Genomic DNA, 19398 nt, shown 5'->3' on the forward strand with positions numbered 1-19398 from the left:
CGAAGATTATAGAAGTTAAATGAATAGACACTTACTAACCAAATCTCTTGACTTAAATTTAACAAAAATTGAAATTATTTTTTTCACAGAGAAAACGCTTATAGAAGTTAAATGAATAGGCAATTACTAACCGACTTATTTGACAAATTTAATAAAAGTAAGATTAATTTGTTTCACAGAGAAAAATTACTCTCTCCGAATTAATTTCATAAAACTTTAATTTTAGTTTGATGCAAAAGTAAAAGAACAATTTTCTTTTCATTCTTACTAAAAAGTGGCCAACTTTGACCACCAGTCAGGCCAGACAAGAGTAATGGTTAATAAAAATTTCAATTAAATATTCGTGTAATAATGTTGCGCTTTAATGACTCTCACAAAATATTTTTGAATTTCAAATTTTGATAGTCATATAATACATATTATTTCAGAAGCCTTACACTATTATTTTCATTATGCATTTCCCTAATTTTTTGTTTATATCTCTAAATAACATGTGTTAGTCGTTAGAGTAAATTATCAGTGGCATCACAGGAAAGAGCAGCAGTACTTAAAATTCTGCTCGCTTTAACATTTTTTCCACTATCGTTTGATTCTAAATTGTCAATTATCTCAAATGTAAGAACAACATAATTTCAATGATTTTTGTTAAAGGTATATCTTATTATAAAATCTACTCAATAAGGAAAAATAAACAGAATCTTCTTATGTTAATTATCAATAATGGGGAAAACCCATGATGGAATATTAGCAAAAAGCAATGAAAACAATTCGAGGTTTACTTAAATATGTAAATATACTATTGCAAAACATTATTAAAAAATTTTATTCAGAAAAGGAGGAAAAATTGTGGAGAAAACAATAGGTAGAAAAAATAATATATGAATTGAATTATAAGGTACTGTAAAAATATTTTCTTGCTATAACAATTTAGAAAGTTATATCGAAAGGTACCCTTAATTTATTTTAGAATTAATTCATTAAAAACTCAAAAAATTGCTCTGAGGTGCACAGTCCACCTGCCAAAGTATACATGTGCAATTTTCTTAGCTCTAGGTCTAACGGTCTCTCCTACAGAGATCTAACACACATACACACGTTTACCTTTATTATTAGAATAGGTAGTGTTATTGGCTAGGTAGAATTTTTTAAATCTGTTTATCATTTTATGTTACATTTTTGATGTGAAATGAAGAATGAAGCATTCCAGTTTTTAATGTGACAAATCAAAGTCTTGATAAAGTGCGTGGCACATATGTGTGGCAATTTATTTGAATGTTCTGAAATCGATACAAATTTGATACCACGGATATAAAAATTCAAATCGTGGATAAAGCAATCAATTATTTACGCATTGAAAATGCACGACAAAACGTGTAGAAACGTAATAATGTCTTATAATTCATACTGTGAATGAAAGAAATATTGCAAATTAAGTTTAAACAACACACTTTTAAATGTGACGAATGGGATATTTTACTACTATGAAAGTTATCGCAATGGCCGATTAGAAAATATGCGCAATTTCTCTTTAGATGGATATTTCAATAAATATACTAATGTCGATGCTATTTTCCTTAACTTTTGAGATGTGGAAGTCATAAAATTCTCCTTATTTGCATATAAAGATGCTAAAAATACTGCATAGATGCCGCCAGGGAGCATGCTCTTTATCTAAATATCTTTGCGGAAATATATATAATTTTATTTATTCTTTTACATGTATCAGAGAAAAAAATGTCTAAAGTAATGAAATTCTTCAAAATTTACCATAATTATTAGTTAATGATTTTCCTACTTACAAGTAAAATGTTTAATCATTATGATGGATTTTATTGGAAAAATAAACTAAAACATGACATAAATAGTTAAATGAATAGAATTTCAAAATTTTATAAATAAGTAACTAATTATAATTTAACTTATTTAATAATTATTTAATTATTTCAACAAACACACTTTCTAGTTATACATTTTATAATATACGCACTTTTTTTTCCTTACGAATCCAGTTATTTGGCAGACCAATCACATATTTTAATAAATTTGTCATTGATCCCTCTATGAGCAACTACTTAGTCTGTGTAATTGAAATCCACCTCAACGCAAGCATGTGTATTAGTCAACCCTTTTACAATATTTATCAACAACAAACGAAGCAATTTTTTTCTAAAAAAACGACAAAATACTTTGTACTTACATTTCTCTTTTGTTTCTAAACATGTTTTGAACGTTCCACCTTCCGGAAATACGGACAAATAAACATATATCTTACAAATATATGCTACTAAGCAACATCTTTATTTTTTGAGAAATAGCGTTTCTTCTGAAATCATTATTGGCAGGAACTAGATTAAGAAATTTCGTTAATTCATTGTTAGTGACGTATGCAATTCCTCGATCATGCCAGATTTCTTTTCAAATTTTTTTGATTCGCTTTTGTTTTTTACCCAACAGAAAATTCTTTTTTTTTCTTAGTTACTCAAAGTATTTTATATTTCCACAACATTGTTCGTTATTCTGAATACTGGGAAATTACATGAACAAATTTAACTCTATTGATAGAAAGGCATCTTTTACTATATGATTTGAAGAATTTTATTTAAAGTGTTTGGATTTATATCGGTTTCTCATTCTTGTAACACTTCCTGTTTCCCAGTATTGATAAGATATTTACAGCCAGCTGTGTCGTCGCTGTTACTTACTAAACTCCTCGAGATAGCCAGATGGTGGATCTTTTCACCTGAGAGGTCTCGCATCTATTCATTAGCGACTACAGTAAAAGACCACATGTGGAATTCCTCGTCCAAGAGGTATTGATAGTACCTTCAAAGAGAAAGGGATGTCCAAACATCTGGATGCTAGATGTTTCTCTTTGTTAAAGGACCTTCCTACGACCCACTGGGGCCGCTGAGAGAGCATATTGCTGAACCCCGATTGGCCGAAAGACAGCTCAAATGACTAAAGTAAATTAAGAGGCGGAAATTGTCGCCGAAATAAAGTGCGGATATATATATATATATATATATATATATATATATATATATATATATTAGGAGGAGAGAAGAAATGAATTGCAGGCGGACTGTTGGACTACGCCCACGAGTTCGGAGTCCAAGAACCAACTGAATTTCAAGAATGCTTTCGACTTTGACTGTTGTATTTCCCACTACAGGTGTAAATAACTATTTATTTAACCAAGATTAGAACAATTTGTCCTTTGTATATATAGGGCTGTAAAATAAAGAATTGCCTGGAAATTGTTCTTCGTTATTTGATCAGTCTAGATCAAGACATTACATTACTATAGGCTTTGAAGAATTTTATTTAAAGTATTCGGATTTATATCGGTTTCTCATTCTACATAAGAAAAGATTAACGTTGACTATATTATTTGAATCATTATTAAAACTCCTAAAAGTGTCTCCCCAAAATTTTCTCGCATATTCTCTTACAAAGATATTTTCCAAAGAGCTTTACATGACATTGGTGTCCGACAGTTATGAAATATTATCCTTTGGGTGAATTTAACCTTTTTACTAAATACATCGATCCGTCCTTGGTGAATCTTTGGTGATTATTCCTGGCATGCTATTAATAATATCCGAAAATAGAATTTGTATTTTAGGGGCATTTTTTCAATTCATTAAATAAAAAATGTGACACAAAATTACGCCTGCAGTCACAAAATTCCATACCAAATATGATATATGTAATTCATTGCGTTTTTGAATTTTGTTGCATGTTTCTAAAAGTACAGACCTACAAACAGTCAACTCATATTCGATTTGACTGAAAATTTGAAAAGTGTCTACGCAGTTGTTGTTAAATCTATGTACCGAATTTCATCTCTTTAGCTCTCTTCGTTTTGTGGTTATAGTGTTAACTTATATTTGAACAGCAGGACAAACAGACTTCCTATGAATGGAATTTGCAAAATATTATAGAAATCTGCAAATTTGTTGTAAAGACCGTATACCGAATTTCAACCATCTAGCTTCGAGCGTTTTTGAGTTTTCTTTGTCCCAGAGTATATTTGTCCCAGAGTATATGTATGTATATTTTCCAAAAATTATGTTTTTCGAACTCAGGAAGTTCTAAAACATCAAGATTCGTCAAAATTTCGAATTCGAATTTTTTGACTCTTTCTCTATATTATATATACGAGAAAGCAAAAAAGTGTGATTTCATTTCATTTAGAATATTTTTTAACATTTATCTGAATTTTCACATTCAACCTAAGTTTTTTTTTTTTTTTTTTTTTTATGAATAAGTGATTAATTTTTCAGTATTAAATTATTTCATTTTGGACAGAATATTATGTTTTTAGTGAGTTAATAATGTTTACCTGCTCCATATTTGAATTACAGCGAACTGACTCGTAGTGAAGAGGTAGTGATCCCATTTAATTCCATGGAAAATCAAAATTGCAATCATCTATATTTTTCATAATCAAATAATTTTTAAAAATATCGAATTTTGATTTGTTGCTTGCATCAGCCCAAAAAAATAAAAAACTTAATACATATGCGCTGTGTGAAATGAAAAATCCAAAACACTTGGTTATAATGTGAGTCTCTTATGCATCGAGGTTGTTGTCACGCAGTAATTGAAAAAAAATAATACAATTACATCACTCACAATACCCAGTAATTCGATAAAAATATGAATTACATTTAAATGCAATGCAAAGTTTTACGAATGAGTTATTTAAATAATTTTCAACTTTTACAGATTAATTAAGATTTTAAAGATAGGTATAAAGAATTATTATCACAACCTTCTATTTCAAATTGTGTTTCAAAGATTTTATAACATAATTCAAAAATAAATTATTCTAAGCAGAAGCAAATTAGATGACAAACGAATATGTAAAGTTCTAATATTTAGAAAATTTAAATTTTTTGTGTGAGATATCATCAACTTCTTTTCACATTAATATTTGAAATTCATCATATTATATTCAGTGTCTGTAAAACCTCCAATTATTAATAATTATTTTTTCCCAATTTAAAACAGTTCTTATTTAGTCCGCTAGATGGCAGCACGAATGATTGATGTGTGAAGTGTGAACTTCATTTAGCAGAATGGAGTGGAATTTTCTCTTTTGTCTTTATTAAATTATTTTTGTTGATAGTTTGCAATTATTATTTTCTGCATAAACAGATAAAAGTTTTCTGACTATGATAATTTATTGAAACAAACATTTTTTTTTCATTCTTACACAAATAAAATATAAAATTGTTTGCTATGCGATTGATAAAACATTTTTATCATTTGGATTGCGATTCAACGAAAAATATTAAGCTTTGATGCAATACCACCTTGCAATTATTTTAAATGATATGTACTTCAATAGTATACAATTTTCTATTTTTACGAATAGTAAATTTATACTTACACCTTCAAAAGGTTTTAAAAGAAAAGGCTGATATAACTTTTGATTCAGTACACATTCAGCCAAAGAACAAATTAAAAAAAAATAATAATATTTTACAACAAATATATGTCCGGAAAATATTTGAATACTAAGTGCGTATGATATAAAGTAGAATTAATTGTAAAAATTGTTGAATGATTTTGAATGATTTATAGTTTATTTGAATCGATATAAATATTCTGTATCATTTTGACTGTGCATTAATAGCTACGTATGTCGATGAGAAGTTACAACTTATTCAGTGATATTATGATGGGAGAGTAAGGGATTATATTAAATTAGCATTCCTTAGAAAGGTTCATATCATCAACATTGCAATCGGTCATGGTTAGATAAACATGAACTTGGCGATTTCTTTATCTGATTGTTTCTTTTGACACCTAGAAGCACCAGCAGAATAAACTTATCCTACTAATGTGAAAATATATATTGTTTTTTTTAATACTTCGCTGATTTTACGCGATACAATTTCTTAACCAGTATATATACATTTCGGCAGGCAGATTCATGTAAGAAAATTGTCCTTTGTTATCATGTTCATTTTTTTTTTTAATTCTAAAGCGAAAATTTAGTTTTTTTTTAAGTTATTTTCTCATTGACTCATCATAGCAGAGGTCTTGAGCTGCAATTCACTTAGCATGCACTGAAGGCTTTCTTTCATTTGTATAATTACAAAAATTCTGGAATTTCGAGGTCCTCTCAACTTCTGAGGCCGAGACTTTGAAAATATACATATTTACCCACCTCAACATTAATTTATTTAAAATTCCTTCTTTCTTTATTTTTCTTCGTTCTTGCTTCAAATTACTTGGAGTAATGTATTGTTTAATACTCGGCGTAGACATATTATAACTGATTACAAGAGGACGAATTTGATTTTTCGTTCAGGGGACAAAATTTTATCCAGTTATTGCCTTTTAATGTTGAAATAAAAACATAGGAAAGAACATTAACAATTTGAACATAAATTATTTAACTATTCAGCCAATCACATAATTCGATCAACCTAAAGAAAAAATAAAAAATGCGCAAATGTAGGTGTTCTGGCTGAAAGAAAATTTTAAAAAACTATAAAAATGAGTTGCTTGTAAATATATTCATGCTAATTGGCTCTTTATAAACACAGATTTAAGCACTTGAACTACTAATCAGCTTCAAATATCATTTAAACAATAAAAGCTTGATTGAACTTTCTTCTTCAAAAATTAAAAATAATAAGTAGCATTTATTTATTTTTTGTATTTATTTTATATAATTTTCTTTACTGTGTTATTGAATATATCTAAGTCGCTATGAAAATAATTTAGTTAATTTATGAGGATATAGACTATGAAAATATCTTTTTAAATTCAAATTAATTTTCAATAAATTGTTGCTTAATAATGCAAACGCATTTCCATCCTATGTCTACAGCATAAACAAACATGCAATCTTTTAACCAATCCAAAATTCATTTAAGGAACACATTACATGTAATTCAGAAAGCAAATATGCTCGATAACAAAGAGGTTGACTTAAGAAATAGCGAATTCTTCTTTGTGAATCATTTGCGAGTTTACAACAGTAGTAATATTGTTGACAAAGCAGCCAGAAATGGTAAGGTCATAGGTCAAAGTTATAAAAAGAAATTTTGCTTTGCCTACTTAAACATAATGTCATGTGGATTCATAAAAGTTTCACAAACGCTGAGTATGGAATGTCTTTTCCACAACTTCGTAACCGACGAAATTATTCCAAAAATTCCTCTATTCTGCGTGATTTCGAATAGGATAAATAATTTATTCTAACCATAAAAATACGTAAATGTATCTGATTAATGTTTAGTTATTGTAATCTCATTATCTTACAATACTACACAACTTTTTATTGCTTATAATTTCTTCTTTGAGTATTTATATTTTTAATGAAAATGGTTCCCTGTTCTTTACATTATTGCCCAACAAGCATTTTCTACAAATGAGAGAATTAAAAATAAGATCTTTGTCCTTTTTAATATCTAGTCTGAAGCAGAGTGTTAGATTTACTATTTTATCATCTTGTATTTCGAAACAGAAAGCAATAAATCTAGTTTGAGTATATATATTTCCGGTACGACATTAATAGTTGAAATATTTTATCAAGGAAATCTTGAGGAGAGCCGAGGTAATATATTAGCGTTTCTTCCTTTATCTGTAAGGTGATACTTTCTAACCATTTCTACATCATTGTAGTATATTCTTTGTTCTTTTAAAGTCATGCATTCTAATGCAGCACAGACTTCATTTTATAGTTTATGCCCCTTCCTAAAAGTTTGCATGCTTAATTATAGAAGAAATTGAAACAATTTAATTTATTAAATCGTTATCGTACAATATTTAACAAGTACAAGAAGGAAATTTGACTTTTAAAAGTGGATGAACGAATTTAATTCCTCTCATGTAGTGCATTGTGTATATTAGTCATCACAATCAATAGCATTTTAATATCATTTATTGAATATAATGGTTATCCTAAAAGCAATCAGTCGTTCACAATCTATTTAAACATCATTTTTTTTTAGCAAGGATGGAAAATGGTTAAACATGAAAAAAAAAATGGATGAAATGAAAATAATACAACGACAAAGCACTTGAAATGGATAAAAACAATTCCACCTAATTGAATAATCTAAAAAAAATAACTAAGATAAGGCTACAACTCTTCTAAAAATCAATTTGGAAGCTACTGTCTTCTTCAGAATATTCGCTATCATATGGATCTGTCACCCAAGTTCGGTAGCAAACTTCTTTGGAGTTGAACCAACTGTACGAATTATCGAATATTATGTAATCTGCAAAAGAAATTATTGACATACATATTAATGCTAGAAATAATGTACATGCTTTACGTCAAGGATCTTTACATATAAATAGCAGTTTATTTATAATAGTAAATGTCATATTTTGCCAATATATAGAATGATATTAAATACAGCATCCAAATTATTACGAAAGACCCGAATCCCGAATTTACAGAAAAAAAAATTCTGAATTAGAGGAGACTTTTTATTGAAAGAAATTATATAGTAATGATTCGAATGAATTCAGATTTAATAATTGAAAGAAAATATTAACTTCGAATTTAATTGTGCTAATTAATTCGAATTATTTTTTTTTAAATAAGAGAGCTGGTAAAGTTTGGATTTCAAGAGCTCTTCGAAAATTTTCCTTGACAAATTTATAAAGATGATGTTAATACAACAAAACTAAGTAGCAAAAACTGCTATTTTTCCTTTATGTTATTAGATGTCTTAGTATACTGCAAGTTTTCATAGATGCTTCTTTAATGTAGTCACTTAACGTTATACTGTATTATCGAAAAAATCATTATCAATAAATACTTACATGTACCAGCGCTTTTACATCTGTATCTGCCAGTTTCTGACTTGAGTTCTGTTTCTACTTTATGAACAGGAATCAATTCGCTTTTTGCAGTTTCTGATGTAAGTCCAAATCCAATATCATGCGTTTTTACTTCATATTCCCAATTCAGTATGGAGCCATCGTATTGTAGAGAAACAGGAATTTTGACTTTGGATTGCCTCTCAATAGTAATGCACGTGGCTCCATCTTTCTCCATCATCTTTGAAAAATCTTTGGTTAAGTAATACTTTTCTGGAATTGGACCTGAGTGAACTATCTGCAATACAAAGTTTTTAATTTTTAACATATTTTTGGCTGAAGTAAGAGAATGAAAAAATGGAGCATGCATCAATACTCAATACCATTTTTGATTAAAATTATTACATATACATTGAAGGACTAGAAAAACTGATACACCTATCTAAAATCGTGAACAGCCCCCATGAGCAAGCAGAAGTGCCGTGGAAATATGGAATGGTCTTAAGGGTAGTGGATTTACTTCACATAATGAATTTCGTAGGGTAATCTAGAAACTTATAGGGATGCGATGTATTGGGGATCTCATCTGAACAGCATGTTGTAAGGCATCACAGCCGTTCACTAATGTGTATGTATTGGGATATAGGAGACCAATGGGAATGTCTAAATTTATAAGAGTATTTCAATATTAAATTTATAAATGTATTTAGTAGCAATTTTTGACTCATTGGGTATCGGATTGTCCTCTTACAATTGTCAAAATCCATCGGAATGTACAATGAACATGAATGGGCAGTATATTTAAGTATCTGTCACTGTCAGTCGTCTCTAAACATATCAGGTGTTCCATACCACCATGTGATCCCAAGCGCGCCACCAGAATGAATACCCTCTGTTGACATGTAAAGTCCACCATACATTCAAGAGGTTGTTTCCGTAACCACATACGTCCAGCCACCCGCCACAACTGGAAATGAGATTTGTCAGATATGTGTCGAGTCATCAATAGTGGTCCATATATCCAATAGTGGTGTTGGTGGTCTATATATCCAATAATCCCAATAGTGGTGTTGGTGGTCCCAGGCTAATCATAAAGCTTTATGCTGTGCAGTCAAAATGTATAGGAGTAGGCATTTGGCTGCAAAAGCCCATATCAATTATGGTATAATTCACAATCAAACAACTGTTGATACCCCAGCAATAAAGCCCATTGCAGTTTAAGGAAAAATTGCACTTCTATCTGACTTAAGAACTCTCGTCAGTCGTCACCGGTCTTTCGTTCAAGGTCTTTTATTCGTCGCACCGATGTCGGAGATTTTATTTTAAAACTATATTCAGTATTCACAGTACACTTGTGAAACTGTCGTATTCGAGAAAATTCAAATATTATCATTATTTAGAAGACGCTTTGTACCATATCTTATGTGTTGACTTTAACGTTTCATTCAAAATTACTTAAATCTTGATAACTTGTCATCGGTTCTGCTAGCAAAAGGAATCAATCTAACAGCTTTGCCAGACACTTATTTTCTTATATAGGTGCTGCAGATCATATCATGTTACGATGATTGGATGCATATCTCCTTTATTTGTATATGCACGTCTGTATCAGTTTTTCTGGCTCTTCAGTGCAGTAGAGTGTTTTAATACATTAAAACTGCGATGTTAAGCAGTTGTTATTCTGTAAAGTTTATCATGAATATAGGCAACCAATATGCATGAAATAAAATATTTTTTAATTAAATTCGTGCTTTTATGTCATTTTTAAATAAGTAACCAGTCAAGTCATGAATTAATAACTAATTATAATTACATTTAAAATAACACACTTTACTAAAAAATGAGTACTATTACATATTCGTTTGAATGCATTGCATAATCCTTAAATTTAAAGATTGCACTCCACTTGCTCTTATGACTTTGCTTATAAGAGATTTTGAATATTTTCTTTATGGCATACCGATAAAAATGAAAAAGGAATGCACAAATAATCCTTTAACTATTTAATACAGATTCGTGTACAAGTTAGGGAACAATTTGTTTTTCGATATTAATTTGAAAAAACAAAATATAGCTTGAGTGGAAAAGTTGCATTCATCAAAGTAGACATAATAAAATGACGACACTATTTTTAAATATTAAAAATCAGGTGAATCATTTCTTTGATTCTTACTTTCTCTTATACGAAGTACAGGGAAAATTTTGTAATTGTAAAAATTTGAAATCCATGTTTTGATGCATCTCCACATTTCATATCTTCTTGAGCTCGAAAAATACATTTTTTATAAATGTCTGTCTTTTCCAAAGAAAATTCAAAAACGTTTTGAGCTAGATGAATGTAATTTCGTACACCATCTTACAATCAAATTCTTAGATTCCTGTCAAATTTGAGAAAAATCCATTTCGAGTAAGTCTGCCTGTCCAGAAACATGTAAACGAGATAACTCAGAAAAAAATTACTTACATATATGAAATTTGGTATATAATTTTGTGACTGCATGTGGGGATTTGTGTTTCAGTCGGTTGGGAAAAAAGCGTATAAAATACAAATTCGATTTTTGACACTATTAATCGCATGCAGGGATTAATAAACAAAACACTCACCATGGATCACACGATAGTAAAATTGCTAAATTCATGCCAAAAATTTATAGTTGTCAACTATTGTACACCAGTGCAGTGCAAGATGTTATTTGGGATGACATCTTCATTAGAGCGTGTATTTTTTGCAAATAATAAATGAATAGAACTTACAAAGGAATTACAGTTTGGATCTCCATCAGGATCGGTTCGATTGCCTCCTAGAAATGCTGGCAGAACGTCAGCATCAATGGCGTCAAGCAAAACTGGCTTCCATCCTTCTGCAGTATAAATGGCATATTTTGCATAAGTAATGGAAAAAAAACTTTTTATGAATTTACTCAATGAAAACAATATAATGCATTCTGTAAAAGAAAATATTTTTTATCTTATATATTTATATATATATATATAATGCATTTTAAAAAGGAACGAAATAATTTATTTTTACTTTTGATACATACCTACAAGGTATTTCTATCTTTTCTAGCAAACGTAAATTCATAGTTTCTGTCCATAAATACTATTACAATCCAAGCAGTTTTATCGATTTATTTTTGGCAGTCAGGCATGATAAGGTGTGGGTTGCTAATTTGAACTCCATTTTAAAATTAAAAATTTGATGTTATCTTCCTCTTCCTCTTAAAAAATATTTTTGCTATCATCATCATAATAATGTATCCAAATAATAGAGTCTTCGGTGAAAAATGATGTATGGTCCTCATTTATAAATCTGAATATCTTTTTATATACCTTTTATACATAGCTATACTTTTTGACAGATCTTGATGAAGTTTGGTAGACGCTCTCATCAAAATAAGAGACAGGTGACTGTCAACTTTTTAAACTTAACTGTCAACTTTTTAAACTTAACTGTTTTAAACTTAACTGGTGACTGTCAACTTTTTAACATTATTTTAAAATTCCAAAAATTACGTTTTAACCTCATAAATGTCATTTCTATATAATTTTCGCTGTAAGAAAATCATTAATTCAGTTTGATATGGAGTCTGTAACAATGACGATATTTATGACGAAATTCAAAATAATTTTATTGCCCACGAAACCCTTTAGTTGTGTGTGTGTGTGTTTTCAATATTGAAATTAATTTTTTTTAATTGCATCTTTTGTTGATTAATTCTGAAGTGAAGTTTTGCGTTCACTTTTATTTCGCAGTAATTTATTGTCAAACTGATTCTATTAAACTCATACTTAGTTGTTTTGTTACATTTAAAAAAAAAAATGCAAGCTACTTTAATCTATAAAAATGATGCATTATATATAATACTATAGACCATAGAGCGAATTCTTGATGTCTTACAATGCATAAATTATTTTAATAGTATTATCTTTTAGTAGCTATATTGCAGAAAAGCCATTTGATCCTACAAGGCTTAATTTAATCCTGAAAATGCACCTTCTAGTCAGAGTTTGCTAATTCCAAATAATACTATCTTACTTGTGAATTTCTTATTTGTCATTCTTTTAAATGGTTTTAATTCTTATTTATATTTTCGTTTTTAATATAACGTCACTCTCAGGATATACTCAGTATAATTTTATTTTCCTCCCAATGTAATTTTGCTTAAATTTTATCTTTTATTTTTATCGCACATGTCTATTAGTTTTTATCGACATTCCGCTGGAAACACCACTAATAAACGCAGGTATCATAATATATTAAAAACATGCATCCAAACAGCTGTCTGCCCAACAGTACGCGTTTTGCTATTTAAATGATTTTTTTTAAATTCTTTTTTAGTGATATGCACGTTTCTTTTAGTTGTTAAAAAAACTTTTGTTCCTGTTCTATTTGGTTCTTTGGTCTATCATAGCGTTTTATATTAAAGCAGTGTCTATACACTGAATCGACAGTATTTGCAAATATTACACCATTTAAATTATATGAGTTTCAATAATTTCGTTTCTTACGAAGCATCATTGCATTATAATTGTTGAGTTCTATTTTTTTTTGTATCTACTTTTGACATTAATTTATGATGTATTTATTTTAATAGGGCATATTCTTATTAATGCGAAATGTCCAATATGTTGTTAAGGTATCAACATTATGTTTTAGGATATTCAGAATATTGAATCAAGGTGATATCGTAGAATATATTGTGCTATTGCTTTTAATCATACATTGAAATAGAGTTTCCAAGATCCTTTTAAAGAAGAAACGGGCATTTTCTAGGCATTTAATTTCAAGTAATTCCCATTTAAGTCCGCAGTATGTAGAGATAGTACTTAACTGTTTTTTAAATTTTTATATTACTTCTTTTCTTTTTTTTTTAATTTTGTTAAGCGATATCTTTTCTTAAATATTACAGAATTTTATTCTTATTGGAAATTTTATGATTTTTTATAATTCAGTTTTAAAATTAATGTAATTTGAAATTCAATGTTTTTGCTCTTATTTTGTTTGTTAAACTAACTTTTATTTACTTTTACGACAATCTTAAAAAAAAATTACCAATAAATTCAATTGGAGAATTTTCTTTTAGAAACCTGCGACAAAATCGTGTCCTATTACATGACTTTAAAGACGTTATTATAATTATAAGGTGGGTTAATAAGAGCCAGTTATATGATTCCAGTAAGTCTCGCAGAACAAAGATTGCACATGCGCTGAAAGAGCGGACAATAGTTAATTCTTGTCTCGACTGAACAAGTACTTGCTATTGAACAGTTTATGCGCATGCGTGTTCTTACTGGATGGATTATAGCTGGTTGAGCGTAAACCCACCTTTAGCCAAAGTATTTAGATATTTTTGTTTTTAATCTTCGTCGAATGCCTAAAATATTATACTATGCTATTTACCCGCTCTGTGTTTTAGTTAGTTATTTTAATATAAATTTGAAAGAATGAGCAGAAAACTAACTTGAGCTTAATTAAAGATGTTTACAGAAATAAAGTAGTACCAACCTTTACCATACACTTCAATTTTGTCAATAACTGCTCCTGAAAGTATTCTTCGGATGATTGGAAATGCTATCGTGAAATATACAGAAGCTGTTGGGAAAGCAGAAACATTTAAGTATTTTATAAGTTCATCAGCACAATATTTAATATTTTTACACATTTAAATCTTACCATTTATGATATAGATCTTCTTTAAAAATTCTGGATAATTATCCTGAAATATTTGAATACCTTCAGCAAACAGTTCAACGGCTGTAAGAAAAAGTTTTACAAGGAGATTAATGACATGCATATAGTTGATTAATAAGTTCATACAGGTGTAAAAATAAACAAACACTTAATTTTTGAGACATTGGCGATTTCAGTATACGATTTAAGAATGGTGTATTTCAAGTAGCATAAAAATGCGGTAAAATTTTTACATGATATTGTGCACAGTTTGTAATACTGAACAATAATTTAACGCTATTATAAAATATGTTATGTTTCTATCAAATAGAGTATAAATATTGTTACGAATCTGTAATGCGGCTTCCCAGCATAGTTGGTTCCAGAGCTTGGCGACAAACTTGGCCACCATTTGGCAACGAATTTGGCGACTTTGGCGCCAAAATAGATTATACCTGAAACATAGAGAGTTTTCCCGATCCGTCCAGTAGGAACGGAGATACGCCTCGAACGTTTCTGATTGGTTGAGAGGCTTCTAGCCCCGCCTCCTAAGACCTATAAGAGGAGCTGCAGCTGCCGGGGAGTGACGGTGAATTGAGTCGTGGACTAGTGGAGTCGAAGGGTAGTCGGAACCGACGCTAAAGAACTGGCCTTCCAGGGATAAGCGGAGCAGCGACGGAGTGAAGCTAGTGCTGAACTAAGCTGTGCGCTACTGTCTGTCTGTATTGTTATATGCTGCTGTTGCTGCACGTCTCGGCTGAAGATAATCGTCTTCTGTGCTGTATATAGTTGTTCGTCTTTGTGCTGTCCTGTGTGTCTTCGTGTAAATAAACGTCGTTGTTTTATTTTCTACTGCTGCCTGGTGATTGAGCGCTCTTCACGCCATATAACTTCCACTATCCAAACGAACCCCAGAAATTTCGTAACAATATGTTTTATAAATAGTATAAGAAATTATTCAAAACTTTGTAATTTAATTTGTTATTTTGGGAAGATGAAAAACTATCAGATAGCAACATTATATTAAGAAGTTATAGTCATAGAATATGTCAAAGTATGATCTAAATGAATGACTTGCGATAATTTTTTCTTCCTTTTATCTCCAATAAAAATGAGAAAAACTTCAAATTAATTCCACAGTTATTCAATAGATTCATCACAAATTATTAAAATTACCGATATATAATAGTGATTTTTTTTATTGGAAGAAAATTACTTATATAATAGTATTTACATGAATAAAAGTTGACATTTTAAATATTTGTCATCTCTAAAAGTAAAATAAATTCTTATTTTTTAAAAATATTTTACTCCAATACTTTTCAATGATATTTTATCAAATTCCCGGCGAATAAAGAGATGATGTTAGTACAAAATATTGCCTGAAACAGAAACAATTATTTCACAAAGGAGGTTTATATATATGTTACCGTTAAAGTATATAATGCAGTTATTTCATAGAATACCCAGTTATTCCATGAAATAACTGATCGTGTCCGTTAAAGTGTGTAATATGTTATTAATTTGACACTTTAACTAGTTATTCTATGAAATAACTAGATATTCTATAAATTAACTAATAAGAGACAGTTAAAGTGTAAAATAAACAATTTATCTAAAATGAAATTAAACTAATGATAGACAATTAAAATGAAAAAGAAGCAATTTATCTAATTTATGCAGCGTATAAATGGTATTTATGGAAACGTACCATAAAATCATTTGTTACAACAAGGATCACTAAAATGACACTTGGAATTACAAAGAACATTATTTCTAAAACAAAAACATTTTGTTGCGTTATTGTTACAAAATTTTCTCCCTATGGCATGGAATAGTTCATAAATGCAGTAGGGGTGGAAGGTAAATGTATTTGTCGTGCGAGATATATGATATAGATTATTTTACATTTTAATGGGCTGCAGATCGTTATTCTATGAAATAACTAGTTAAACCATGAAATACAAGAGAGTTTTACACTTTAACGGACACGATCAGTTATTTCATGGAATAACTAGGTATTCTATAAAATAACGGATTTCATACTTTAAAAGTAACACACACACACACACACACACACACACACACACATATATATATATATATATATATATATATATATATATATATATATATATATATATATATATATATATATATATATATATATATATATAAACTATTAAAAGACTGTAGTAATAAAATACATAATGGTTATATTATATTTGCAAAAAAATGATGTTAGTACAAAATATTGCCTGAAACAGAAACAATTATTTCACAAATGAGTTTTTTTTATTATTATTTAAACTATCAAAAGACTAGTAATAAAATACATAATGGTCATTAAATAAAAAATAAATAAATGAGAAATATTAAAATAATATTTATAATAAATGATAGATATGAAGCCAAATTTTTTATGTTGACTATGGGAAAAAAATGAGAAAGAATTCCAAAGGATAATAATAAAAATAATAACAAAAAGGACTGATGAGAGATGTTTTGACACTTTGATTCGAAAACGGATTCCATTGAATGTACAGAAAATTATGTAAAATTTCAATAATGTTCTATTTTTTTTAAAAAAATGCGTATTCAGAAGTGAACGACAAGCAATATGAAGCTCTCAAAAAGAAGTCATTTAATTTTCGTTGCATTTCCCTTCCTTGTGTAGGTTATATTGTATTATTGATTTTTGGTACTTTGAATTCTTGTTAGTATCGAATTCATCATTATAGGTTTGTATTTGAAATTTTATTCCATTCCATCATAATTTTATATGTAGATTCCTCCAAATAGGTATACTTATTTTATGATTAACCTGTAGTTTTATTTCCAAAGATCGACGAATGTCATTATCTATTTTTTTATGCGACATATAAAAATCACTCATTTATAAAGTGGTGGAATAAATAATTTTTTAGAATTATATTTGCAACTTATGCTAAAAATCTAAAAAGGAACAATTAAAAAATTATTTTCAATTTGAAAAATAAATAAAAGTGTGTTTGTTAGAATATAAAGGCTAACTTTTAAAAATAAAAATGATACCTCATTCTCTGCAATTCAATAATTTTACAAAATATTAAAACATATTAAGATAAATGGAAATGACTGCTCTCTGTTTGTTATTTTCGAGATAAACATGAGATATGTTTGGAGAGATATTCTTTTTAAGTATCAAATATAATGTGATTATATCTTATTAGGAAGAAAAAAAAACAATATTAGATTTATAAACATATATATGTAAGCATAATTTTTGAAGGCAGTTTCGTAGCGAAGACAGAGAAGACATTTTGAATTCTTTACTTCGTTTTATTCCATCACGGGAGGCATGTTTTATGTACAAGCAGAAGCGACGACCACATCAACATAGAATGGACACAGGAACGAAATGAGGAAAAGCTTAAAAAAAGGGGAGAAATTATTTTCTCCCGTATTTATATACTGTGAAACACTGAAAGGGATTTCTTTACACGTGTCGAATTAGGCAAGGGAATCATAGGGATCTTTTAAAAAGAATTCGCTATTCTGACAACTTTTTATCCTTTCACTCGAAGTGTGGGAACCGCCAACCTAAGCATTTTTACAAAGTTTCAGTTGAATTAATTAAATAGAAAAAGTAATAAAATGAAATCAGGAAATAAGATAATATTTTGGAATGAAGTTAATATGGGCAGAATTAAGATAAAACTTTGGAAATAAATTAGGATTAAATTAAATTTTAAAATTTCATTACACACACACACTCATATATATATATATATATATACTAAAGTTATCTTTAAAACTAGTTATAACACAAATTCAATGAATAATTTAATAGAGACTTTAATGATACAAGGAAATGAAAATTGTTTTTCAAAAATCCAATCGCATGTATCACTTCTGGATAGTATACTAATTTTCTAATAATGATGCGCTCATCCGTAAAAAGTTTTGAAATCTTCATCAGAGGTTGAAATTGCAGTCATTACTTGTAACGATAACTTATCTTCATTCATTTGTAAACAAGTAACTATGTTTTTAAGTATTTTTAATGAAAAAATTATAATTTCCTGGATGTTCTGACAAAACGCTAATTACCTGGATGAAAATAGCTAAATCTCGATTGCTTTCCCAGCCTAATATCCGTGAAGATATTTTGTGCAGTTTAGACAAACAATTATGCTTTTCTTGATACATCCGAACACTACAGAATATTCACGATATTGTAAATTATTCGGAAAGCTAACAGTGTCTTGAAGATATCGTCTTGTGTTAGTAATGATGAGTTTAGATGATATATTTCAATTTCGTGTATAGAAACTTTAAGTTATCATTTCAATCGATAATTAAATTTCATTCAAGTCTAAAAGTCTTTTATTTACGATATAGTTATATAAAATAAAATGTTAGTATTTGAAGGGGGTGCCAGCTCAGGTGTCGTCCTCATCATCTGACCATGGTTCAAAATTACGAGGTCCGTCCCAAAATATCCCTAGTGTTGCTTTACAACGAGACGTTAATATAACTAAACTAAACTTGTATTTAAAATTGACATTTTTATTGAATTTTTCAGAGCGAAATTTTATTCAGTCTCATAACCTTCCATCAAATTAGCCACATAATTTTTAATGCTAAAAAAGACTCCGAATTAACCAATAAACGAGCGGAAATGTCTCCCCAATGCTTACTTGCACACTCTCCAATAAATATCTTATTTCTGTTTCTTCGCATAAAATTGTGGATTTTGGGTAAATCTGTGGTACGTGAATGTCTTGGTATTGATGAACGATAGTTATGAAATACAGATTGTTCGCTTGAATCCAGCATTTTTACTGACTCTATTGCCAGAATATGTATTTTGGATGCATTTCTGTCCACCATTTGGCATCAAAATTTGACACGAAACTACTGTTGTAATTTAAGACAACATATCT

General features: G+C 29.0%; 2 protein-coding genes across 2 annotated transcripts in view; both read right to left on the reverse strand.

The window, feature by feature from the left end:
• The window catches only part of LOC129962064 (SEC14-like protein 2), a 49006-nt gene extending 46678 nt beyond the window's left edge, over positions 1-2328 (reverse strand). The window contains exon 1 of the mRNA XM_056075774.1: positions 2198-2328. The gene's annotated coding sequence lies outside the window, so the exon portion shown is untranslated. The remainder of the gene's footprint in view (positions 1-2197) is intronic.
• A 4610-nt stretch (positions 2329-6938) lies between these two features.
• Positions 6939-19398, reverse strand: part of LOC129962053 (retinal-binding protein-like) — a 43957-nt gene continuing 31497 nt past the window's right edge. The window contains exons 9-13 of the mRNA XM_056075763.1: positions 14474-14554; positions 14306-14392; positions 11551-11657; positions 8800-9094; positions 6939-8246 (exon numbers count right to left, since the gene is read on the reverse strand). Coding sequence (XP_055931738.1) covers positions 8119-8246; positions 8800-9094; positions 11551-11657; positions 14306-14392; positions 14474-14554 — 698 coding nt within the window. The 3' untranslated portion in view covers positions 6939-8118. The remainder of the gene's footprint in view (positions 8247-8799; positions 9095-11550; positions 11658-14305; positions 14393-14473; positions 14555-19398) is intronic.

Source organism: Argiope bruennichi, chromosome 2, assembly GCF_947563725.1.
Source record: "Argiope bruennichi chromosome 2, qqArgBrue1.1, whole genome shotgun sequence".
Classification (NCBI taxonomy): Eukaryota; Metazoa; Arthropoda; class Arachnida; order Araneae; family Araneidae; genus Argiope; species Argiope bruennichi.